Raw genomic sequence first — 26,638 nt, 5'->3', positions numbered from 1 at the left:
ACAGTCACACCTTACAAACTGAATGCTTTCAGGCCATTGTCACCTTATCTCCCCATCTTTGTGAGTGACAGCTGATGAGAGACTGGAACGATACTTGCATCCCCCCCTCCCGTCCAAAAAAAAGAAAAAAGAAAAAAAAAAACACTCCATGGGAAGTCAGACTCTACAGTCTGCCCTGAATACCAGGACATCAAATGTTACAGGGAGCTGAAAGTTGAAACCAACAGAAGCCGTTAACTGCGGGCCATGAAACAAAAGGATTGCCTTTTCCTATTTATTAGTCATTGGTGCAAGGCTTTTAATTGGTGCCAGGAAAATCTGAAAGGAGACAACTTGTGTGTCTTATCTTCAACTTAACTGTGGGAATGTAGAGTTATTTGTTCTGGTGACAAATATTCTAATTCTAATTTTTAAATGTATTTATTTGTAATAGATACAAATTCAGTTACATGGATTTGCAATGTAACCCCGTCGCAGTAAGTTTGGAAAGAAATCAAAGTAACTGTAGCACGTACGATTTAAGATCAGTGCTGCTAGAGGGGGTGGTGTTGTTTTCTTGTTTTCACAAGACACATAGTATATAATGGCACAGTTTGGGTACCCGTTACAGAGGAAAAACAGCTTTAGATGCTTGAACTTAACTTATCATTTCTGGTTACCAAAATACAGGTTATTAGCTGAAAAAGCCCCTAGTGTGAATAGTGGGCGACCCACCATTACAAAGCTTGATTACAACGCCTTAAACTGATTATACAGACCCACACATATTCAAAAAATAAACCCTGAGTAACCAGAAAGTCTGTAAGTACAGGATCTGCTCTAGTATAACAATACAGTATCCTCAATACCTCTGGGCATTTTCACAGAACTCACTGGTTCTGACTACATTTCATTAATGTTAAAAATCTGTTCCTGTATCACACTTACTGCCTGTAGGACTGCCCTCCGCTATCCCATTCCTTGCTGTGTTGTTATACACAATTTATTGTATTTTTTACATTGTTTCCTCTGCTATGTAAACTCCTGTATCATACTATGAAAACAAGGGACCATTTCTTTCACTGGTTAATGTATTATACGTCTATGACTTAGATATTTTTAGCTGTATGTGTTGCATTTTGTGTATTACAATATAGGAAACACTTATAAGCTCTCTTGCTTTTCTAAACTGAAAATGCACTAGGATTTGAAGCAGAGAGCTGTACGGATCCGGCTCCAATAAAGACTTGCCCACACGTGTTTCACCGTTGAAAGGAATACGAATTCCATTCACAAGGTGACTGCCTAATCTGGTGTAACTGAAACCTTGTCTTTGAACATCTAAAATAACCTATTTTGAAGACCAGATTTTAAACAACAAGATACATTTGTTTGTATGAAAAACAAAATACACTATTTAGTGATGGAAGATGGGGGAAAAAATCTCTCATAAACATAAATCCTTTAATTAAATGTGTTTTTCTGAATAATACAAGCAAGGCACGCCTGTCACTCCTCTGTCTCCTGACAGGACTCTTTCAAGCAATCATATTGAGGTTTGATAGATACAATCCACACAAGAGCCAAATGCTGGTAGTTTAGAAAAAAGAAATGTAGAGAACTTTAGAAAGAATAAAAAGGAGTTCAGAGCCCAGCTTTGGAAATGTACACAACCTTGCCAATCTTAGCTCTGACACCAAGCTGAGAAGATTCTCTAATTCTGTCTCTCTGCTTTTATGTAAAGGAAGGTCTTTCAACACAGTTTGTGGTGAACCTGCTGGGGGATTGTTATTTTGTTGCTACTGCTGACAGATGCCTGCCAAGGACTACCACACATATGAACATTTGAGAAATAGTTGATGAACAGTGCTAATCCTTCAATTATTTTCTATGTTACTATCACATATATGTGCACATGACCACAAACCTTTTTTTCAACGAGGGATATTGCAGTCGTGACACATTTAAACAGAAAGGTAGCCACTGTAGGAAAACTATCCATCTGCAAATGCTGCAAATACATTATTTTAATGTATTTAACAAAAAAGGTGAAATGGTGGCTGTTATTTGCGGAGCTGTCACCAGCCTCATTATGGCTTGTTTCCTCAGAAGTCCAGAACAGCATTAAATAAACACAGCAACGGCAAATATTCCTTTATAGCAGCCAGTGCTCTGATACGTTTCTGCATGCCATCTTATCTTAAGACTGAAAACACGCGGTGAAGAAACAAAAAGCACATTTTATCTCACCCTGCTATCTAAAAACTGCACACATTCTAATTGTATCCTCTTGACCACAAGGTAACAGAGACAAGAGAGGGAATGCAAAGTTGCTAGGCAAAGTGGGGAAGGAAAAAGCCTGAAGCAATCCAATTTCATCTGGCATCTAAAGCCAAGCTTCAACAAAAGCTAAACTCCAGCCCTTTTTAAGCATGCCAGTAACCTTTTTAATTCAATTTAAAAATGCATCAAAAAGTTATTACAAACAGGATGCTGTTAAATGAGGCATGTTTATTTTGGGATATTATTTTAATGTAGTTGTGGCGTTATTAGCTGCCTGGTTCACTGACTGAAATAACACAGGACATGGAAGTAGTAAGATGTACATGACAGCTTTCAGAATGTGGTGACAGGTGAATCAATTCGAACATTAATTGTGCGTCTTTTCTTTTGTGTTGTTTAAAACAAAAAACAACAGAAAGCTGTGTTAATGTAGCTAACTGCTTCTGCTTATTGAGATACAAATCAAATAAACAAGCCATGTTGCTGAATGACTGCTATCTAAAAGGCAGAGGGTCTAAGGGATGCCAATCACAATAGAGACGATAGCAACTCTAAACTCCCTAATTTAGCAATGTATGATAGTGTTGCAATATTGATTGTTACACTGTAAATACGGGAAATGTAGATATTTGTTTTAAAGAAGAGCTTGAATTGATAAGCTGGGTGACAGACTTGTATCTGATAACCTTGCAGCTTGATACTTGATTTGCAACATTAAACATTATCATTGTATAGTTGTTTTTTTGACTGCTTTTACTTTCTGGTTCTAGTACGGAGGAAAGAATGTAATTTTGTTGAAAATATTAAAAAAAAGTTGAAACCCATACACTAAGTGGTATAAACACACATGTGCTAAATCTGGTAAGGCATAAGGCTTTATCAATAAGGAACTCATTTTGCAGCATAGCAATGATTTTAATGGACCTCAGATATCCTGAAGATTTAATATCGGCAGTGTTGAAAATTCTATGCCACTTCCATTCAATCAATACTTTAATTATCATTCTATTTCTGCCTTTGTGAATGTAGATTAAAATGCATAGGGGGAAGTAGGCAGAGCTGGCTTATGTGCAGTTCCCTGCCACTAACCCAAGAAGACACCTGGGTGTTTAATGATATTTTCAATATTTTTTATGAAAATTCAATAGGGTAATATATAAAAAAAAAAAGATAAAATATATGTAAAAAAACCAAACAAACAACAAAGTGAATAACACACCACAATGTGTCACTCTTCAATATAAATCACATACAGCACTGTACCCTTAGACTGCATCCAACTTGAGTATGATATTTAACAGAAAGTCTGATAATCTACAGCACGGTGGTACTATCATTAAACAGACTTATGCATATCCAGGGATCTTTTTAAAATAGTGTGCTGGTAACGTAACCAAATGTGTGTTATGTCTATATTTGTAATTAAAAGACACATTAAACTATGGAAATGAAAGATAACCAAATTATAATTACAAAGTTGCAGCTTTGGATTTTCTAGGATGTAACTGCACCTTTTATGCTTTTCTACTCAACTGCAAAACTAAAGAATGATCTACATCGGAGGCCACCAGGGGCAAGGCATGTTCATAAGCATAAAATCTCTGACGAATCACAATTTACCATCTAATGAAACCACATAAGATTAGTTAAGTCCTTAGAGGCGACAGTCTTCTATGCTACACCCTCTTCCATGAGAAATGTATGAGATCGTAAAAGCTGCTTGGGCAAAGCTAAAATCCCTCAGAGAAAGAATCCCACAAGGACAAATCCTTGTTTATCTCTAGCTTTGTTTTCTGTACAGATACAAAAAAAACTCTGGCCTTTTTTTGTTTCTTTCTTCTTCATATTTTAACAGCAGTGACTGTATATCAGTGCTATTTATTTCTCCTCAATGTAATTATTTTTATACAAATCACAAAAAACATAATTCTCAATATATAAATATAGAATTGAAGGCAGTTTTAATACTTATTTTAAGGGATTCTTATGATAACAACTATATAAATAACTGAGAAGAATGTATTAAGAATTAATAAGCAGTCAAGAATTTGGAAAAGACATAACAACAATACAAACAAATATTTATATATAATTTATTTAATATTCATATATATATTTATATATAATTTATTTAATATTCATATATATTTATATTAACTTATGCATTAAGTAGTAAGATTTCAAGTGCATACGGTACAGAGTATTATTTTTAATGATAATAAGAATAATTATTATTATAATAAAAAATAACTTACCTTCTGAACACTGCAAATGAGCCACTGCAAAAATCAGCCACCAGAAAGTCGGTAGTTTCCAAACAGAGCATGCCATTGTGCTTCCCTGGGATGGTTTCCACATGCTTGGTAATGATTGTAGTTATAAAAGTCCAGCCTTGCTGATTTTAATGATCTTCATCATTGATCTTCTCGTCTGAAAAGCAATCAATAGTTTTGGTCAGAAACAGGCTTAAATCATTTCTTCCTCCTCTAGTCCAATGTCCAGCGAAACACTGATTTCAAACAGGCTTTGGTGGTTGTTCCTGTTTTACAGAGTCCTGTAAGAATCCTGATTTAAAGAATCCTTAATCTTTCTTTTCAAGAGAAACAGATGCTTACATGTCCTGGTTCACACACTAAATACCCGAAAACACTTAGAATCTGCAAAAAGTCACAGGGATGGTTAGAAGGGTATCCAGTAATGGAAGCCAAGCGCTTGCCAACCATGAGTCTCAGTTTGGTGCACACACCTCCTAATGCTGAAAGTCCTGTCCCACAGACCATATAATTGAGGCAGCAATTCTGACAAAGATGTTCACATCACAAAAACAAACAAGCAAATGACTGAGCAGCATAAACTTCTTAAAAAGAATGAGCTCCCGCCCCCTCCCTATCACAGAAATAAGGCCCAATGCTCTCTCGGTCCATAAGAGCATCGATTGGCTGTCTTCATTTCCTTGTGGTGCCGTCAGAGTGAATGCAGAGCACACACGGACGAGGAAGCTATGGTTGAAATCTGATTCCTACTGGTGTGCTAAGGCATGCATTTCACACCGTCTCAACTGCCCTGCTTCTTCCAACTGTTTACATTGTCTCACTCTGCACCCACACTTCCCAAAGTTAAGCCATTATCACATTCGCATGGCAGAAAAGAGTTACTCTGGCAACACCCCACACAGGACATTTCCTTCTTAATTCAGCGCAAGAATCAGCCAAGACATATTTTCAAACACTCAACAATTATATGTTCATTGTGCGACTGTCACAGGTTTTTTTCTTAATGTGGGATGTGCGCAGAAAATAATGGCATGTCATAGAATCTAAATGAAGTACTTCTTCAGCCAGACAGTTTACTCTACTACAACCCTCCTTGATTTCCTTGTGTGTCTCTGTGACTTTTAAGAAAAAATATGCTATTCTTTCTCTTTTTTGCAAAAGCAATTGAATAAAAGAAAATTAATCTCAGACTTTGATGTAGCCAAAAAAGAAAAGGTGGCACTGCGTTTTCGTTATATTTCGGCTTCTCTACTCAAGTGCTCCACTTCTATAATCTACTGATTATTTTATAATGAACATAATCTGTGAATAAGAGCACTTCTTATATTGTTTTCTCTGCTTCAATGCAGGAAGATATATCTAGCTAAACAATAACCACTTTCAGCAAACATACGGGCACTGTATATTAGAAGACAAAGTTTGCAATTAAGTGTCGCTGCAATAAACTAATTTGGAATGAAATAACGCCTCACTGGAGACTACTCATCTTAGAGGTAGTTGAAAACAGAGGTTAACAGGGATAAAGTAAAATGAGAATGGGATTTGACCAAGGGCACTTCGTTTTATAATACATAATCATTTCCTTGTCTTCAGACAGCACAAATTGCATGCAATCGTGAACCCAAACACCAAAATGGAGACTGCAAACACATTCCCCATATTTGATTACCTTAATCTTAGCCTCAGCTTAAGGTTCAAGTCGCAAGATGCATTCATGTACAAAACAGAGACGAAAACAAATGAGACAAATGGATTATGAAAACACAATTACAAAATGTACTCTCAGCTACGAATCGCTTAGCAAGCTGGATTGTATTCTGAAATGTTGTTTTATTCACTTACAGCTGGAACCACAACCTCTACAGATTTAACTTATATTTTATGGACACAATTTTATCTAAATCCTTTGGTATCTGTCATGCTCCTATCAAAATATCAAAGTATATATTGTTTCAAATGTAAGAAAAAATACAAAAAGATAGAGAAGTAGGAAACGTATATGTTTACGGACTATGTTTTTTTTCCCCCCTTTCACCAGATTCTAACTTCCCGTTCTCGTTGACCTTCTTAGCTCCTCAAAACTATGTGGGTCAATTACTTCTGGCTACATTAGTCCTTGGTTTAATTTCAATCAGCACTGCAGTACTAAATGTAGCCCCAGCACCCCCTCCATTCTGGTACGCAAACTCTGAACAAATACCTACAGCAGCAATTGATACATTCTGCTGTATCTAGGAAACTGTTGGTTGCTCAAAAAAAAAAAAAAAACTGTTCATATGGATGGGTGTTCTGCAAATCAATGATAACAGTTATAAGCTGTAATATCTTTGTATCACACTGAGAATGTTTAACATGCTGATCATTTTAGACACCAAAGGGGAAGACTTAGGCAGTCTGTCTGACTCTGCCATTCTCCTCATTAAACATTGTAAGGTCTCCCTTCTCAGTTGGATACTTTTTTTTTTTTCTTAAGCCAGCAAGGAACTACTGATGATCATATAAACTGTTCTCTTTAATGGATTTTGACTGGATTTGATTAGACTTAAAATAAAGGTATTAGCACATTAGCCAAACATTTTTTTTTAAGTGTCGTTCAACTGTGCTGATAGATGCAAAAAAATTGTTACCTGCACATATATTTTCAATTTTAATGCTGGGTGAACAATAAAAGAAATAAAAGAAAACATGAATGTTTATCATTCAAAGGGGGTTTTCAAGGTATTCTTAACCCTTGTCATTCTCGCAAGCCTGCAGACACCCGTGTACTGTTTTATGAGAAATATCCCTCGTGCCTGAGGTCTATAAATGTCTAGCACAGATTGCTGAATGTCAACAGTCACAACATTGTTTTCAGGGAATAAGATATGGGTGCAGACAGATGTTCAAGGACCCTGAAAGATGGGCAGCCACAGGGGCTTTGGAATCTGAAGGGTTAAAGTGTATGCATACTTGATACTTAAGCTTTTTGGTGGAAAAAAAGGGGGGTGGGGGAGGGCAGGTTGGATTTATTATCAATGGTGGGAAAATCAATTAACAAAATTGATGTCTGTTATTACCCTGGTTGTTTCGAAAGACCAAAAGCTAGAGTCTACAGAAATGGAAGTGCTGAAGATGTAAGGACAGAAACTGACAAAATAGAGCACAGTTCTGTGAAAGTAGGAGGCTCTTTTGAAAGTATGTAAAGCAAACAGGCAGCTTTTCACAAACCTTGCGCTTGTACTTCTCAGGCTGGTGAGAGGCCAGCGAAAGAATGGAAGAAGAGCTGGCAATTCTACAGGGGGAGGATTGGATGAATAGGAAGGAGACAAGAGGAAGGAGCTGAAAAGAGAAGGGGTGGGGGGTGACTATAGAAGATTGACAGCCAGTGAGACTTGCTTGACCTCTGAATTAGCCCTAAAGCTTTTAACAGACAAAAAGAAAGAGTCGGAATCTTAATTTTTTAAAGACCATGTCAGAGAGGGAGGGGAAAAAAAGGAATGCAAAAATTTGAATGGAAAGACAACAAAAAAACAGCAATAGAGAAACAATTTCCATAATACACACAAAACAAAAGCACGCAGAAGTTAAAATACACATTGCGATGCGCTTCTGACACTTGCATTCCAAAGGACATCGAACGGTTCTGACTCTGAGGTATATACCGACAACTGACGGGTTATCCACATAATAGAAAGGGAAAGCTTCCCCTTCTCCAATAATCTCAGCATGACTTTCCCCGGATACACCGTCACTCTTCTATCAAACCTTCCAGGCCCCTGCATCTACAACCCAGGCATGCTGTATACAGCAATGACAACCCTGACAAGGCTTTCAGAAGATCCATTTTCCTTCAGGATGTTATGTCATTTCCTTGGATTTTTTCGGAGGTATAAAATTTTGCAAGCAGCGAGGAGAGAATTCATTTTCAGTTCGGGATAGACAAACGGCAGCCGCTACGATCAGATGTTCCCATTCCAGGGGGACAGATATGGCAGGGAACTGCCTGCAGCTGACTTACTACATTTTTACCACTGACATGTTTTATGACCTCTCCTCAGTTGGCAAAGGCAAAAGAAACGACAGCAAACAGAATGGTAGGAGTGAAGGCACTGTCTGACACTTGCAGCTGACAAAATGATCTAACTCTGGTCTTGCACAGAACTTGTGACCCTAACCGGGGGGTCATTCACTAACACAACTAGTGCACATTGTCAAGCTAGCTATTTCACATCTAGGGGAAATTGTATACATCAGTGACAAGATGCAACTTGGTACACGGCCATGTTTACCAAACCATGATACACCAAACCAAAAACAAATATAAACAGTGAAACTAAAATAAAATAAACTAAAATAAACAAAAGTATATGTCTGCTTTGGTGTCAGTTCCAAGACTAGACATTCATTACCAAATTAGGTTTCTTTGAGTGTGTAACTCCCACATAACTCATAACCACTTAATCACAAAATCATTAAAATGCTTCCAGACATTTGTATTAATCAATTATATAAGGATGAAAAAATGAGGAAAATGTTCAAACGTATCCTAAAAGACTGAAGGGAGAAATTCCAAATCATTGAACGCAAAATGTCACTGTAATCTTTTCACACAAAAAAGCTTCAAAAGCACGATTATGCATGAATACTTAGAAGTCCACAACTTGAATCACTCACTTGTGTATTTAAGCTATGCAATGTGAACAGATACATTTCTGTAAGAAAAAAAAGCTTTTCATTCAATGTTTGGTGCAAAGCTATCATGAGGAGGGCCTCACTGTCCAAACACGCTGTAGGTGTATTATTTGTATATATTAATGTTATCATTTTCTAGGTTCTGGCACAAGATTAGTTATAGATCTATTTACTTATTGGCAAACCTAAGCCTTTAAAAAATAAAAGATTAGCTACTAATGTTACCTTATTACCATGAAAATAAAGACAAGTTTAGAAAGTCTACTTCAGATTGAAAATTATGTATTTAACTATAATTTGATTATTCTTATTAAAGTGGTCTGCCATTTTACTCCATTGTTCTACGGCTGCACTGATAACTCTATTGAATGACACCTACCCTCCTTTCTTGGTCCTAAAACAGTACGCTGCCTCGTGATCTTCATACAGAAACAAGGCTGACACAGACAGAATACATTTGTAAGCTCAAGAGCCTTTCATTCATTGCTCTAAATGTGCCCCCCATAAATCATTGTTACTAGCCATTCAATTAATCGATTCTCGCATTCCCTCTTGGTCCAAACATATGGCTACTAAATGAAACAATAATGACCTAAGATCTGTCATACATCAGGGCATCAATAAGGGGTAGGCAAAGGTTAAAGAGAGATTTTTTTTTGGAAGACTCCAGTTAATTAAGCTTTTGATGAAAACAAAATGAATTCTGGGTTAATAAATATACAACAAGCTAAATAAGTGCTAAACAATATAGTTAGCTGACACTGACAGTAACCTTAAGAAATTAAAGTCCTACAGAACGGAAACTGATAGTCCTTAAAACAGGTTAATTATAAAGCTGTAGTAGAATAAAGGAGAGAATGGGCTTACACACTGTAATGCACATCAATAGAGTAAGAAAGGGGGGGTGAAGCTTCAGTGTTTGCAGTAATAAATACTCAAGATTACTACTTTAATTATGAGTGCCTTAATTATCACCATCATCAAAATAGACAGACCTGATGCCATTCAAACTTTTTGCAATTTAAAGTGACTAACCCAGTGAGGAGAATCAAGGAGTGAATAAGGGATAATGAAAAATAACAAAAACAAAAGATAAAAGCCTCTGAAACTAGCATCCTTACAATGGCTGAACTAATTTTGTAGGATGATGCAAATATGATCAAAATCAGCCATGAGTCAGACTTATTAGGGTTTTGATGTTTTTTGTTTTTTTTTCTCTCTCCCTCTCCTAAACCAAAAGGTTAAAAAGTCTAAGACATCTGGCATTAAATATTCAACTGCAGTAAACAAAGTCTTATTTCCCAGTAAAATGACAGTTCTGTCATTTAATACAAGAAATGGTTGTTGGTGTAAGTACTCTATATGGTCAGTAGAAGTTGAACAATCGTACAAACTAGTTTTCACCTGGCTAGAAGCAATTCTTGAAATGTCCGCCTTCTTAGTAATATTAGCTCTACGGTATAAATCCAGTTAAGACTGTATGAGGACTTTTCCTGTCTATCAATATTGCTTTAAACAAGACCGATTTGAAAAGGTTACAAAATTTTAATACGGGTGTTATACATTCTCAGCAATAATCCTGATGTTTTAGTGGAAGTGAAGTGGATTATCGCAAATGAAATTTGAAAATGTCATTTCCATTTACTGATAACACAAAACGATTCCTTTCAGGTCCCGGACGATAAGAGTAATTTTGCCACAGACGTAAACGGTGCCTTCACCCAGTGCTTCCCAGCTCAGGAATTAATAATAGGCTGACATTAATACTTGCAGATAAATAAGAAGGTCAAAAAAACGCAAGGACCACCGTTGCATAGGTATCTTACTGTGAGACTAGCTGCCAATCAAGTGCAATAACTTTTTACATAAGTCCTTGACATGGTTTACATTTTCCCCTTCAAACCCAACTGATATAAAATACCTGTGAAAATATGTTAGATATATGAGACTCTGAAATTAATTCTTGACAATAAAGGCAAGCAATGGATATACCTATTTCACAGTGTACAATATATACCTCTTTTATATGCATATTAGTAGACATACATATGTTTATTAATGATTTATTATAAGAGAGATGCAAATGTGGCCATATTCAGCCTACTATTCAGAATATGAATAACTATATAAAACATACAAATTAATACAGTTAAATAAAACATTTTTGATTGCACACTTCAAAAATAATTAGGGAAACTGAACAAAAACAAAACATATTCACAATTTAATTTAATGAAAATACTCATCCTGCAAATATATAGATGTGTGTGTACACACAAAAGTTAAATTATGAAGAGGGAAAAAATAACAATGAGTTTTGCAGAAATGTAATTAATTTGTACATAGTTTTGTTTTAATTAGTACAGAGATTTACAATTCTGCCAGTAATTATCTACAGCAATATTAATACAAAAATATATTATTTTGCAATTGAAGCCACTGTATATGTATTTATTTTGCATAAAGGATTCATTATAAAATATTTCATTATTTATTTTCAAACTTATTAACCTACACAGAAATGTGAAAATCGTAAGGTTGTTCAGGTGTAGCATGTATGAATGGCAATCTAATAAAAACATTAGATTAAAAAATATATAATAATTATAATAGTAATAATAATAATAATAATAATAATAATTAATTAATAGCAAGTAGCAAGTCCTTGTAATGCACCAATAATGAGATATTACAAATGAAACACAACAGGCCACTTTAATTACACTTTGTGAACCATATCATACTTCTGTCATACTTAATTTAATTAAATCATCACTCATTTCATGCAAAATATTTAACATATTTTATGCAAAACTAAATTCAAAAACAGAATTGGAGATTTAGATTTGAAACATAATTCTTTATCAAAGTTGCATTTCACTACCCAGACAGAACTCCTCCTTACATAATTTCCTGCGCTGCAAACAAAAAACAAATCCTAAATAATAAATTCAATGGGGCCACGTCTATCTGTTTATCCATTTTAAGGATTTGAGGGCCAAAATGACAAATTGTATTAATATGCTTTATACAACATTGGAACAATAGAAAAACAAATTGTGAAAAAAATATCAAGAATGAAAATAGAGGTGCACAGTGTTAACCACTGGGCCCTACTGAGCCTAAATTAGTCATAACACATCAGGAACTGTACACGAAGCAGTACGGTTGGCCTGACAAGTTCCCTGTATCTCATCTTCTCGATTTCAGCAGAACATATCACTGTTGCTTTCATTCATCTGCTGCATAAACAGAGCGGCAACTGAAACTAAGCGTGGACCTCTCAAAAGGCTTATGCACCAGTTTCCAAGGGCTATTGTCTGCAGATGCCGCGTGTTTACACACAGTGCTCCTCATACAGTCCTTACAGATATGTACTTAAATCAGTTTAAAGAGAATCGGGCTGAAATAGCACACCGCAATCTCCGTTGTGAAGCCGATCAGTCTCCTTTCATACATCTCTCCTGATTGAAGGCTGCTTCCTTTATTACAGCTCAGCGCGTGTGCATCCAAGCTAAGTGTGCTTAAAGGTGCACAACGAGAAGCAACTCTGTTCTCTGAACCTGCCCACCACCGCCCCCTTTTTAGCCCCGAGTCAGAGAACTATTCTAAGACTCTTGTGTGTCACATGTCAGAATACAGATGATTTATTAACACCTGCTTTCGGTCTTCATGGTCAGCAATTATGATCATTTATTTTTTTCTTCTGTCGTGAACCTTAAAAATGTGTTCATCTGAAATGGGCTTCAAAACTGCACGCACATAAACCCCATATGAAATCTGATTTACGGCTAAAAATGTTCCACACATCTCCTATCAAATTTCATGATTCATAGGGTTTTCTGAGCACAAGTGATTGCTAAATCTTTCCCCTTCCAAGACCAGAGTAAATATACTTTTTTAACTAAAAATCTCTCCATATTGTCTAACCTTTACGGCAAATTGTTTCAGTGGATAGGTGTGTAGTGTCTCATTAAAAAAAAAAGGATAAAACTATCAGCTGAAAGAGTAAAAAGCTTACTCTGTCCTTCTACCAAGAACCAGGGCATGAATAATTCATTATTCAACAGGATGATTAATTTTTAAGATAGCGGTTGGCAACACAAACCATGAAGACGGCACCGCAGAGCAAAGATGTGCAACAGCAGAGTTTGCAACTGAGCTGCGGGAAATAAATAAAAGGGGGATTTCAGTCACATTTCACAACTCCTTGCTCCCAAGGGACGAAGCATGTTGAAGTCATGTATGTAAAGTTCACACTGTGCCTGTCCCACACACACTAATTACTGGAGCAGCTCTTCTCGTTACCACAGCTCTCTTCCCATCTGTTGGGAATCACCAGGCCTGTTTTTCCGTCAATGCCCCTCAATTTGAAAGACCCCAATCTTGCTCAATCCATCCCAGCCAATCAGAAAGAGAACAATCACCGTAGACTAATTTACCCAAATCCAACAGACGCTGTCCAGTTTTGTGCCTCATCCTGTTAAAAAAAAAACACTGTGGCACAGTGAATACTAACTGGCAGCATTCAGGTTATTGGACTAGTACCACACTCTGGGTAGAGGTTTCACTGGATAAACCACCACAAACCACTTTTGGGAGGATTTCCCCATACTTTAGTACATCAGATCTCTCATTAAGATATACCTCATGTTTAAAAAGCAGAGCAACTAACCAGGAAGTGGAATGTGACGTGGGTTTAGTGCTGTATCCAAAGGCGGATATGATGCCACTTCCAAGTAGACTGTCCTGTAGTGACATTTTCCCTTAAATCACTGCAAATTGTAAAAACATACAGTTCTCCACTGAAATAAATAAATGAATAAGTGAATTCATATGAAAATGAACAAATAACTACCATTTGCATTCCCAAAAGTACTCGAATGACCTTAAACAAACTAAAAACAAAGTCACTACAGCCTATTTAATCAGAACGATTTCTCTGTGAATTATTCTGTATGATATCCAGTTCATTATGCGATTTCGTTGTGAATGCTAAGACATATTTGAGGATATTCTATCTAATCTATATAAAGTATACTTGCACCCAAGCCTTGATCGAGTTGAAATTGGACCCTGGCTTGAATCTATACAAGTCCATGCCGTGTGACATTGGCCAGAAACCTGCTTAGCGCTCCAAGGCCACAATAACAAGAATACGCCACTGTCTTTGTTCTGCTGTGCAGCTTTGGTTTCAGAATCCCCAGTCGCTTTCTTTGTGGAGCATTGCATGTGCACGTTCGAAAATAGCAAGGAAGAAAAAACAGGAATAGCTATTTTAGGCTTAAAATAAGAGAGGGCAGGCATAAGATGTGCAGAATCTGTTTAAGAAACAAGCTGAAGCTGGAAGAAGCCAAGTTCAATTAGATCCTGTTTATTACATGTGATGCTTGCCTCCCGAAGGTCCGGGAGCGCAGGTCACTTGATAGAACTTCCTCCTGTGCTTAACCAGTATCGTTACATGTTCATTAACATGTGTTAACCACCAGTGCTGCTGGAGTTATTGTGATGCGAATGGCTTCGGATTGGCTCATTTAGCAAGTCAGCTGGGATTAAATGCAGGCTGCTGGGCCTGATGTGTGTTGCTGTTGACTCGTTCTATTGTTATCAGTGGTGAGAGCCAATTGTTTTAAGACAAAACTAGGCACTTTCGCATTAAGGAATTTTCTGTTACAGGAAATCAGTAATGCTGTGCATCTGCCTATGTATAAAAACAAACTAGAACAAATAACACAATAGCCTTTTGCTTTTCTCTTCAAACACTGTTAAGCAAAATGTCAAACATGTACCTAAGGTGAAAAATGCAATGTGATGATTAAATAAAACAATGTGGAAGTCAAAATATTTTAGTTACACCCATTATAACCGCTATATATATTTACACACACACACACACACACACCAATATTTCAAAGCTCTGTCCAAATCTCCCACCCCCCCATGTGTCTTGATGTTATTGAGAGGTGGCATTTAAGTTTTTTTTTTCTTTTTTCTGGGACAGGGCCAGTTATGCAAAACACCCGCTCTTTCATGTTGTAGCACTCTCCCCTGAACCATGAATCTTTTCAAGAATCAGAGACTCGCAGTGACAAAATGGGCTAATGCAAATGGATGACTTGGGAACGTTATCGTCTCCCACCACCCAGAGCAGGACAGCAGATATAGTAATCACAACCCCTGCGTCCCATGTATGTTTAAGGATGCATGCTCCTCTGCGATAACTCCACAAACAATTCAAAATAATAGAACCAAAGTTTGTATATTCACAAGACACACAGTACGATGTGCCAAGTGTCAGTAATAATTTGTGGCTGAACATTTTATCATTACTGAAACCAGGCCCTTTTTTTTTGGTGTCAAGGGAATTTAAATCCCCCTGCAAATACAGAAAGGTGACTTAGTCTGTGCACTATGAAATGATGAAATTACTGTTTGGGTCATACCTTTCACCTGCTGCTGGAAACCAGAGCAATGATAAAAGATTTACATGCAAATCTTTCACCCAGTAATGCTTCTGCAGTGTAATTGCTCCAGATAATATTCTTACTATATTATTAAAAAATATACAGTACAGAATCTCAATATAAATATGCAACTGAGTACAGATAATACAGAAGCATGCTGGGAGGAGGTACAATTTATATTGTCATTGGGGACAATCATTTCTTAAGGACAGTCTTCCTGAGATATGTAGTTAAATGTTTATTGCATTCAGAAGCCATTTAGAGGCACACATTTTCAGACTGTCCAAGATCACCCTGTTACGTGACTACCTTAGGTTTAGCAAAGATAATTGGTTAAACCGGATCGACTAAATCAAATTAATAAAAGGATCTCAAGACAGAAAAGGGAGCTCTTCAAATTGATCTGTCTGAGTCCATCAGCATCCTTCTCCAGTAATACGTCAGATAATAATAACTGAAAATAATATTATGACGATAAACGTGCTGTTTCTTTCTATACAAAGACACCAAACATATTCTTTCAAGGCCCTCAATACTGAGAGACATATGTACAATATAGAAAAATACAATATTTTAACTTTTATACATATGTGAATGAAATAGAAGACGACTACTACTACTACTAATAATAATGTATTATTATTAATACTGTTATTATCATTATTATTTAAAACTACAGCCAACATTATGAGCCAAGCATGTTAGACACTTTCTACAGTATACAGAAATGAAGACCAGCTTATGACTTTTCAGATCACATCCTCAGCTATTTAGCAGAAAACTCCTCACAAAATGTTAATGTCTTTATTATTCTTTACCTTTAGCAGAAAAGTTAATTTACCACTCAATATTAAATTCATTAGCACAGTATATTGATCAACATATGCACATACAGCTTTATTAATAGTATTCAGAGCAGTTTTATTTAATAATTGAATCAAATAATTGTAAAATGAATTAGTATTGTTGTAAAATCTATCAGAGATCTTTTTTTCCACCCTGAAAAAGTAGGTCTTGTGAATAGGTCTGAAAAGTGTGAACCAGAAGCACGAACATAAAACAAACAAAAAAACAGCATTCTGCAACCACTTCAACCTGAGCCATAAAGTGTCATCCTGTACTGGAGTTTATTTCACAGGCTCCCCCTACAGGCCCGATCTGAGGAAAGGGTTAAGACTGAGAAGATCCTTGACATTTAAAAAAAACGACGAAGAAATTGCATGTCATTCCTCTGTTTTATATACTCAAGTGTACCAGCTAATACTGACATTTGTCCCAGTTAGACAGCGGTGATATTGGCACTGGACTACGCAGACTGATTTGTTTTGCTCATATGTTGCTTTATCAAACAGATCATCCCAAAGAGCAATCCACATATTACAGATCCCTTCACAGCTCCAACTAAACAAATAAGGCTGTATTTACAATATAGATAAAAAGCGTGGTTTCCCCTTAGGCTGGAACCATTATAACTGTACTATCAATTAAAAATAGCTTTGAATGCATAAACAAACGTCGTGCCACGCAAAATCAGAACAGCCCAGCGAGTAAAAAACACGGTCAGAAACTTTGACTAGGTGTGTGAGCTCATCTATTTATGGCGATGCTAATGCACTGAAAAGAGAAGCACTATTTTAAAGCTGCACCATTTTTTGTTTCCTTGTCTACCAGTGAAAGTTCACCAACACCGAAGGGTCTGGCTCCGGCTTTGCTAATTGAGCGAGGGCTATGGGGCGAACAACAGGAAGATCTTTTGAATCTTAGTCCCCCCTCCCAACAAGAAAAAAAGAGTCTGAATCCAGTTAGATGTTATCAGGCACAACAAAGCAACTATTAGAAGCTTTGAACAGTTTTCTTTAGTTTTTTTTTTTTCAACAGTGGCTCCTTAGCTGCCCCCAGGCTTGCAAGAATTATTTCTGATGGTAATGGGTGTTGGAGTGGTATCCTGTCAGTTTGGTCCAGACACACTAGTAATCAGCTTGAGGTGCCGAATGATGAAAATGCCATAAGCGCTCAGCACAGCTCGGCAAGGACAAAAAATGCAAAACCTATTATGCTTCTTTTTAGTTTTTTTTTTTTTTTTAACAGGATGGCACAATGGCTTTCCTTTCACAATGTTTCACCAAACAGAACAGCATGTCGGTGTACAGCTTTTCTTGGGGGTGGTGGGGGGAGCAGTGCAGTGTTTTGTATTGTTAAATAATGCATTGAGATGTGTGAGCAAATATCATATTTTTTTAAAACGCACCAATCTCAAAATGAGTGCCAGTCCTTTGTTTGTGGATCTGCCTTGCAATCGCTGTTCAGACCAACTAATGGAAATATAGAAGATGCTGTTGGGCGGTTATAGGTTTCTCTCTGGAAATGTCACAAAAATGTAAATAAATATTAAAAATGATTTATCACCTTTTTTTTTGGTTATATAATAGTAGTTTTGCATAGTTTATACATTATAGCAAATGCTGTACATTAACAATATTTTCTAAACTGTATCTATATGAAGACGGTGGTAGGTGGGTGATCGTAATTAAAAAGATTAAATAACTGTATCTGAGGTTTACATGGTTAAATGAATAAATAATATTCATGTATGTTATGTTAAAGCCATTAGCACTCACATTGCAAGTAATTACATTTTACATCTTTTTTTTTTTTTTTTTAATGACACCAAAACATAACTGAAAATGGATTTAAAAATGTCAAGGTTATTATGTCCTCCAAACCTCTGCTTTGTGACCTTGTGGCGACAAAGTGGGACTTTGTACAACAACAAAAACAACAAAGTACAACAGTCTATTTTACATAATCAAAAATAAAAAAAACATTCAAAATGTTAATGCTTTTGATAATAAAAAAAAAATCAAATTCTAAAATCACTTAAAACTTTAAAAATCTTAAAGTGTTAAAGAAAACCAAAACACCGAATCAAAGTAAACGTGCATTAAATTAATCAAAAAATAATAATTTGTGATTAAATGGCAAACTGCCAAACCAACAAAATTTAACAAAAACAGTCAAGTGCTTTGATAATTAATGGAAAATGCATCAGATCATCAAAAACTGAATCAAAACAATCTGATGCATTTAAAAGAAAAATAACGGTCAATGCATTTGACAAATAAAAAAAATCAAAACCATTAAATCATTCAAAAACAACAAAAAAAACAGTGCTATTTAAAAACAATTATTTTTGTAAAATTGTTTTTAAAAAACAATCATTTATCAGTAAAAGAGTAAAAGCACTTGAATTCAGGCTCCAGCAGGGGGAGTATCCTTTCCCGGAGGTGGGGTCCCATCATGGGATTTTAAGCTCCCCTAGATCTTGAATTTTCCAGTTCTTTAAGGCTTCCTCCTTACCCCTCTGGTGGATCTCCAGATTGACATGATCTTGTACTAGGACCATGCCCCTCCATGCAATGATTTAGCAACAGAGGAAGCAAGAACTTCACAAAATGAACAGCCCTAAATTACTGCCAGTCGGAAGGCAGCGCGGTGAAGCCACTGCTCCAAGGATCCCAGAAGGACCCTCAGATTAAACGGACAGGTCCTGAGACTCCTGCTCCCAATTTTTAAATAAAAGAGAGTAGGTCTTAATCCCAGGGCGTAAATGTTCATGTTAATAATGTGCTCCTAACAGATCGTGCAAGCCAACGACAAAACCAACAGGGGCCTGTTTTGCCCGACACACGTTTTCTTGTCAACCTGTGATTAATGCTGTGCTCTGTAGAGGGAGACATTACATCCGGGCTCAAACAGAACTAAATTTCACCCCAAGGGCAGGAATCTGATTTAAACATCTCTATTTGGAGTGACATTTGTCCTCTGTTTTCAAGCCGTTTCCACAGAAATTCCTGGGAGTTGACTCCTGTGACCCATGAGCAGCCCATTGCTTCTGGCTTGTCATATTTCTGCTCCTCATGGTGGGATCAGCAGAGCCGAGTGAATTGAGTGTGATGCCTCCCTTCACTTGTTTCGCAGAGACAACAGCAGGTGCAGCGCCGCCAGTTGCTGTGTTTTTACTGGCCCTCGCAGTAGACAAGATTAATATCGCAGATGTAGTTATTCAACTTAATGGTTTATGCCCCGTCTTCAACAAGGCTTTCTTTGTGCAAACTGCAAAGATCTCCCTCTGGTGCAAATTCCAACTTTCTCTTAATATGACACAGAGGAGCCCATGTCATCCAATGTGGTTCAATAGCACAGTTTGTGTCTTTAACACACGTTTTTAACCATTGGGTTAAATAGTGCTCCAGTATTAAGCTGTGTAACTTTGCAAATCAGTAAGTAAGACCTCCCTAGATGCAGGGGAAATAAATTAATAAACATGCAAATGCAGAATAGCTTGAAAGATCTTAATAACAAGTTCTGTTGATTTCTATTTATTTTATACATTAAAATCCTTCTTTTTTTTTTTCTTTCTTCAGCAACCTTGGTAATTGAACAAATCAGCACAAATCTGCAGGGACTGTGATAATCACTGCATTTCGCATTAAACCAACTACAAATGGTGACTGCATTAGTTTATCAAAGCACATTTCTTTTGTAATTATAAGCAAATTGTATTTAAGTTTGCTATGTGCCTCCAAAGAAATCAATGGTGTTTCGCTGTAGGCTGCACTTTACCTGCAGGTGGTAGTCATTGTGTGGACCTTTAATAGTGCGTAGCCTTCTTTATTATTATGCTTTGGAAATAATTCTTTTGTAAATAACATGCCTGTGTGGATGAACTGCTCCAAGGCTTGATGCAATAAACCTTGATGAAAACACAATCATTATATGTGCATATTTCACCTACCCTAATGGTCTCAAAGTCTCAATTTGGATGGTGAGATAATGTTCAGAGTATTTTCAAGTGAAGGATTAACCTGACCATAGTTATTTTTGAAGCAGTATCACACCCCTGGTTTGAACACACACACACACACGCATACACATATATTGTGTATATGTATATAAAAAGATAATGCTTTGCTTTAATCTGCTGAAAGACATTCTGAGAACATTGACTGTTCAAAGTCCTGCAGTAGTCATGAACCTGTCAATGCAAAGGACTTGCAATGCCAAATAACCAAATCAAGCTCAGTTTTAACCTGAGGGAAGGTATCAGGACGACATTCAAAGCAAACCTCACCAGTAATAACAATCATAGTAAATGAAATAAGAGAAACAAGTAGTCTGTTCAGAGCCCAGCCACAGCCGCCGTATTAAAAGGAAACTGCATTCCTTTAGCTCATCTCAGGTGATTCACCTGTCTGTAAATTCCAAATGGAATAAGAGTGGTATCGTGTTATAACAATTTACAGATTATCTGAAACACACCACTACTTTTTGTCCAATGACTCACAGGACGGATGAGTCAAAATTGAGTCAGACAAGGTAATCCATATGAATTACGATTTATACTAATTACTTTTTTGTATTTGATCAAACAGCAGCATGAGGAAGACAAATATTGACATACCAAAAATCATCAAAAACCAAAAAATTGATTTGGTCCATTTTACTTGCTTTGGAGTACAGAAAATGTATTTATAGAAATTGTATTAAGATGGTGTATATATATGGTGGTATATATATATACACACTAGCTCAATGTATTTTCTCTATATATGATTATGAATTGTAATTTCTAAATGCAATTTATATGATATTTATAATCTAAAGAGTATGTGACCTTGTACAGCTAAGGTTATCATTCATGCATACATATTTCCAATAATTTGATGCCAATCTTCAATAAGAACAATATTCACTGTATTTGCAGCATATCCAGCTTCTAATAAATTGCCAGCCATGTGGTTTGAAGTACACCAATAAAAATACAAAAATGCAACTGTGTTTTTGTACTTACCCTACGCGGAACAAGAAAACCTCACAATGTGTTTTTTTTGCCAAGGACAATAGCCTTTTCTGGTTATGAAGAATCGCCAAACAAAACTTCCCTACACCGTAGCTAAATCACACTTCCGTCCTTTGAAAACAGAATCGTAGTCCGAGCCACTTAAAGCGCAGACAGAGGTAGCTCCACTATAACTCTGCAGAGATGTAACACGTCCTCGGGCAGATGACTGCAGATCTTCAGACAGTGAGCCAGGCCAGTCTTTCGGCAGCCATAGCTGGTGTGCAATAACTGGTGTTTATTTTAAGCCTTGCCTAGAAGACTTCTTTCTATGACACCGAAATGGAATATTTCCCCCAACACTGAGGCAGCTGCACAATGAGAGCACATGTCCTGTTCATAAAAACAACAAACAAACACACAAACAAACAACAACGAAGAGAGAACTTTGACTATTTTTCAAATATTAATAAAAATATTCACACATCTCATTAGCTGAATAATTCAAGTTTTTAAATTTTTACCTCTGTCCTCTTCTTGCATTCATTATTTCACATATGATATAATTTATGTCTGTTGATAACAAGGAAATATTTACAATTAAAAAAAAAAATATATATATATATATATATATATATATATAATAAAAAGTATATTTACAAAAAGTAATTTAAAACAGTTTAAGCATGGAGTGATCAGTGGTCAGTATAAAATTACCATATATTAGTTAAATTAGAGAATACAGAGAATAGAGAATTAAACAAAGCCATTTTCAACAAAAACTAAACGAGAAGCAAAAATATGTACTTATCATTCACGTAAATCGTCAAGACATTTTAGCTGAAATTAATTATTACACATTGTACAGACAGTATACTGCCAGTATAGTCATGTATATGTATTTTCCCAATGCACAATTCAGTCAACACTTCACCAAATTCAATGACCTATTTACATATAAAGCTTTGTTAGATTCATTGATTTATAATGAGGAAAAACATGCCTTGAATATTATTACAACACCCCCATCACAAATCCCCTATCCCCCATTCTCAATAGCTGTCTTTCTTCTGGATGTATCTGGATGAGTTGTAGCTCATGGAAATGACAGCTCTTTGGTGTGAAATATGCTTTCGGGGCAATCCGGACATTTCACAGGTGAGTGCTAATCTTCCGAAATATGTAAATATGATCTTAAACTATCCATCACATGGGATTAATGTCTACCATAATACATATTTAATTTTTTTTGTTACCTCTATCAACACACACATGTATTTCCAGGTGTGACTTACTGCTGTGTTTATTGTTCATCTTTCTCTTCATATCTCTGCCACATACTGAAGAAAAGGCTGTGACTAATAGAAACATCTTTAAATATCACAGACTACTCTTACTTAAACTAGGTATTTTTCCTACAGGCATTTAACGTGTCTGGTTTTGCATTTTAGATTAAGCTACATTGTGTAAAAGCTTTGGGTTGACATTAATTCTGGAGAAACCCATTTTAAACCCACCTCGCTGAAGACAATCATTTAAAAAGTATAAATACACATTTTTACGGTCATTTTCTTGGTCATATAAACCCTGAAATGAACCTTTTTTAATTCTTGTCACATGTCATTAATGTCCCGATAGGAAATTAATATAGCACACAGGAAGTTTCTTTTGCTATTTAAAGAGGTGGGGATATCCCTGCTGCTAAGCAAGCCCTTGGCAAAAAGTGGAAACAAATGTTTCATGAAATGGCTCTGAGGAAACACCCATGCCCCCAGTGTTTTACTGATTGCTAATTGTAAAACAGCAGTCATAAAAGCAGCATTTTGGCCCACCAAAGACCTTCTCGGCGGATGTATTACATCAAATTTGCCGTAGCCGTTTTAGAAGGCTTGTTTACTCTCTTTGATGGAGGGCAGTTATCTTCACAGCTTGGTTCCTAAACTTAGTGGAAAGAGGAAAGCTCCCAGCAAGAATTTGTCAATTGAAACACACACACACCAAAAAATATAGACCTTCAAACATAGATACACACACAGATATACATATATATTTATATATATATATATATATATATTTGATTTGCATCCTCCACCTCCTAAGCACAATATCGTTCTCTCCAATAAGACATATCTGCTCCTTATTGTTTATTTCCTGTCATTGTGTATAAAAGACAGCTGACAAATTAACCTGCCGTGATTGAGAATGTCAGTTGAAGCACTCCTCGTAACTCTTTAATTTTTCCGTAAGTGCTTCAATTTGATCACATCTGTATACAGAAAATATTCCACTCACCTCATTATATACTATCCAGGGTTTTGTCAAATTCATGTCCTGCGTGGTGTGAATATAAGTGCGGTACTTCCAGGGCAATCTGCAGATTATCCCTAATAGCACAATGGCTAATGTGCTTTCTTTACAGCACTCTGAATTCAGTGCAGCCTAGTTAACAGCGACCTAAGTGTGATAATGGCAATTACGTCGATATGTGGTCCTCTGACACTACAAAAAGCTTCTTCTATAGACTACTGATGACACTGGTGGAAGACATTTGCTAGGAATTTACTTCAATCCCCTGGATTCAGAGTTTGACAGACAATTTAAACCTCCCTCCACCCACAGAAAGAAAAAAAAAAAAAAAAAACACAAATAAATAAATAAAAAAACACCTGAACTTCAACACTCAAATTTAAACTTGAATTCATGATAGGAATCCATTATTTCTGTCATTCGCATCACAGATGTTCAGTTAGGGTGTATACGCAAATATCCATTTAAGATCAGCAGACATCCATTTTAGCTAAACGTTCTGCCTTCATAGCTGTATTCATGATGATTTTGATAAAAGTCTACGTTAATTGCATAACTTTTACTGTATCGATTTTTATCAAATTTATCAAACAGTTAATTACCAAAGTATCTTAAGGTTACTTTCAAACTGTAATCTTACATGTAAATGACAAAACTTAAATAAATAGAATACAATAAAATATCCATCCACACTACTTTAAATTAAACTCTGTCTGAGCCAGAGTCACAGTCAGTAACCATGTACTCCCTACAACAAAACCACACTAAAAACTCATATTTGCATTTTATTTCCTAAATCCTTGTTAGGCCACACTGGAGTATTGATTTGTAAATGGAAATGAAAAGAGGAGCACAGTTGCCTTTCACACACAGATAAACAACAGCTGCAGTTCACAGAAAATAAATACGTTATCCATCTTGGCATTCAGCAGGTTACATTTCTCTTATAAAAAGTGATATATATTTGTTTGAGCCATACCCCAACAAAATTATGTGACTGACTGGAAACAAACAACGTGAATTCATATATGCTGCTTTAAGCCCTGTTTCAGTAAAACTGTATTGAAAGAGACCATGAGAGACCAGTACAACTACTATAAAAAGACTGAAAAACTGCACAGACAATTACTTTTTTTCTCTCTTCAAAAGCTAAACTGATGACCAAAGTATCTTAGTTGATTTCATCGCATAAATTCTGAAGAGCTCAGCAATGAAGTTAGAAAGGAAAAAAATATTTCTCATTAATAAACATATTAATATCTATTAAGATCACAGATTTATTTTCCACATTGTTACATTGTTAGACTGGTGGCTTATAACAAAATAAAATAAAATACTACTTCTTTTTTTTTTTGATTCATTATTATTTAACTGCTGGGCAGTGTAATTCAAGCAAAATATATACATTTCAATTAAATTCCTTATTAAGCTGAATTTTGTATTCTTGACTTGATAATAAAGTGTACAATTCTTTCAAGCACACATTAGCTGCTCTTTATATTGGTTTCATACATTCCTTGGGAGGGGAGATACATAACTGAGTAAGTCCAACTAAGAAAATAAATGCAATGTTTTGCCGTTTTGAAGTCCAAAGAATGTGTCCACATGAGGGATAGTACTGATGGGAAGCAATAGATAGTTGCAAAGCATGATTCCACAGAAATACTAAAACTGTATACTATAAGTCCCGCTTTTGCCCCTTCACGATCTCCCTCACCCTTTCGGCCTCAGCCTAAACAAATGGGTGATGGCCTGAAGTTTTCTCAATTGAGCTTGAGCTGTGACTACTTTGATATGCTAATCGAAGCCTTCAAACACTAAGAATTCGCACTTGCATTAATTCAAACAATTTGCGCAGAATGATGTGAAATGGCACCTCTTTTAAGGGAAACAGAACAAAAGGAGTGAATCACAGTGTGGCCAAAGAAATCAAACAACAGAACATTTGTTCTGCTGAATTCCTCCCTTCAACTCAGATGCAACACATATAAAAAAATACTTTTGTTGTTTGGAAGAAATTTAAAATACATTTGCCACTATATTATATAGAGAAACAACTTAAAAAAAAAGTAAAACATTTCACTATATTGCCTTTCTCCACAGCGGACAAAAGGAAATTTAAGAGAGATTTGTATTGGTAAAACTAAACTCTAACAGGATATCATATTCATAGAAATGATTCAGACAATTATCTTCACAAGGAAAATTGTAATTAAGATGTTTCCGTGTGAGTGAGAAAAAATACAAACTTTCTCCATTAGGAAAGGCATATTCAGATTTCAAATTACACATGTAAAGAAATGTTTTATAAACTTTCTAAGTAGTATTAAGTTTAAATTATATTTATGTTCAGTAGTAAAAATGCAATTAATTTTATCAACTGCAAAACCTTTTGATTCAACAAGAACACGAGGTGTATTAACATTTCTCAATTATTTTGCTAAAAACAAAGCATTATCAGAGAAATCTGTATACATTTGAATATTTATATATATTTTCCTCCACACACCCATTGATTGATACTATGTATTAAGAAAAAAAAAAAAAGCACACACGCACACACAAAAACAGGATATAGCTACATTTTTTCTTGTATAGGGAAAATTACACAGCAACAGATAGAAGCCACTACATATGTGTTTCATTCAGGACAAATGCAGAGAGGAATTCTTGTGTGCCACTCACATCAAGCATTACATTATACAAAGGCCTAGGAGTCGTCATGTATGCTTGCTGTAGAAGAAGAGTAACATGGTACGAGAGCTAAATTTATCCTTTCAAATAATCGACTTTGTAGATCAATTCAAATACATCATTCTGCT

The 26,638-nt window shown here is 35.9% G+C and overlaps 1 protein-coding gene across 16 annotated transcripts in view; it reads right to left on the bottom strand.

Annotated features, from left to right (window-relative positions):
- The window catches only part of adgrl2a (adhesion G protein-coupled receptor L2a), a 216,985-nt gene that overhangs the window by 87,216 nt on the left and 103,131 nt on the right, over positions 1–26,638 (bottom strand). For 14 of the 16 annotated variants that reach the window (XM_066692187.1, XM_066692188.1, XM_066692185.1 and 11 more), the window contains one exon: positions 4,518–4,692. In XM_066692187.1, coding sequence (XP_066548284.1) covers positions 4,518–4,620 — 103 coding nt within the window. In that variant the 5' untranslated portion in view covers positions 4,621–4,692. Of the gene's footprint in view, positions 1–4,517; positions 4,693–4,877; positions 5,117–26,638 lie in introns of those variants that run through there. The other 2 variants (XM_066692186.1, XM_066692189.1) reach the window with 2 other exon arrangements.

This window comes from Amia ocellicauda, chromosome 19 (assembly GCF_036373705.1).
Source record: "Amia ocellicauda isolate fAmiCal2 chromosome 19, fAmiCal2.hap1, whole genome shotgun sequence".
Taxonomy (NCBI): domain Eukaryota; kingdom Metazoa; phylum Chordata; class Actinopteri; order Amiiformes; family Amiidae; genus Amia; species Amia ocellicauda.
The sequence above is the reverse complement of the archived record's forward strand: the minus strand, read 5'-3'. Positions and strand labels throughout refer to the sequence as shown.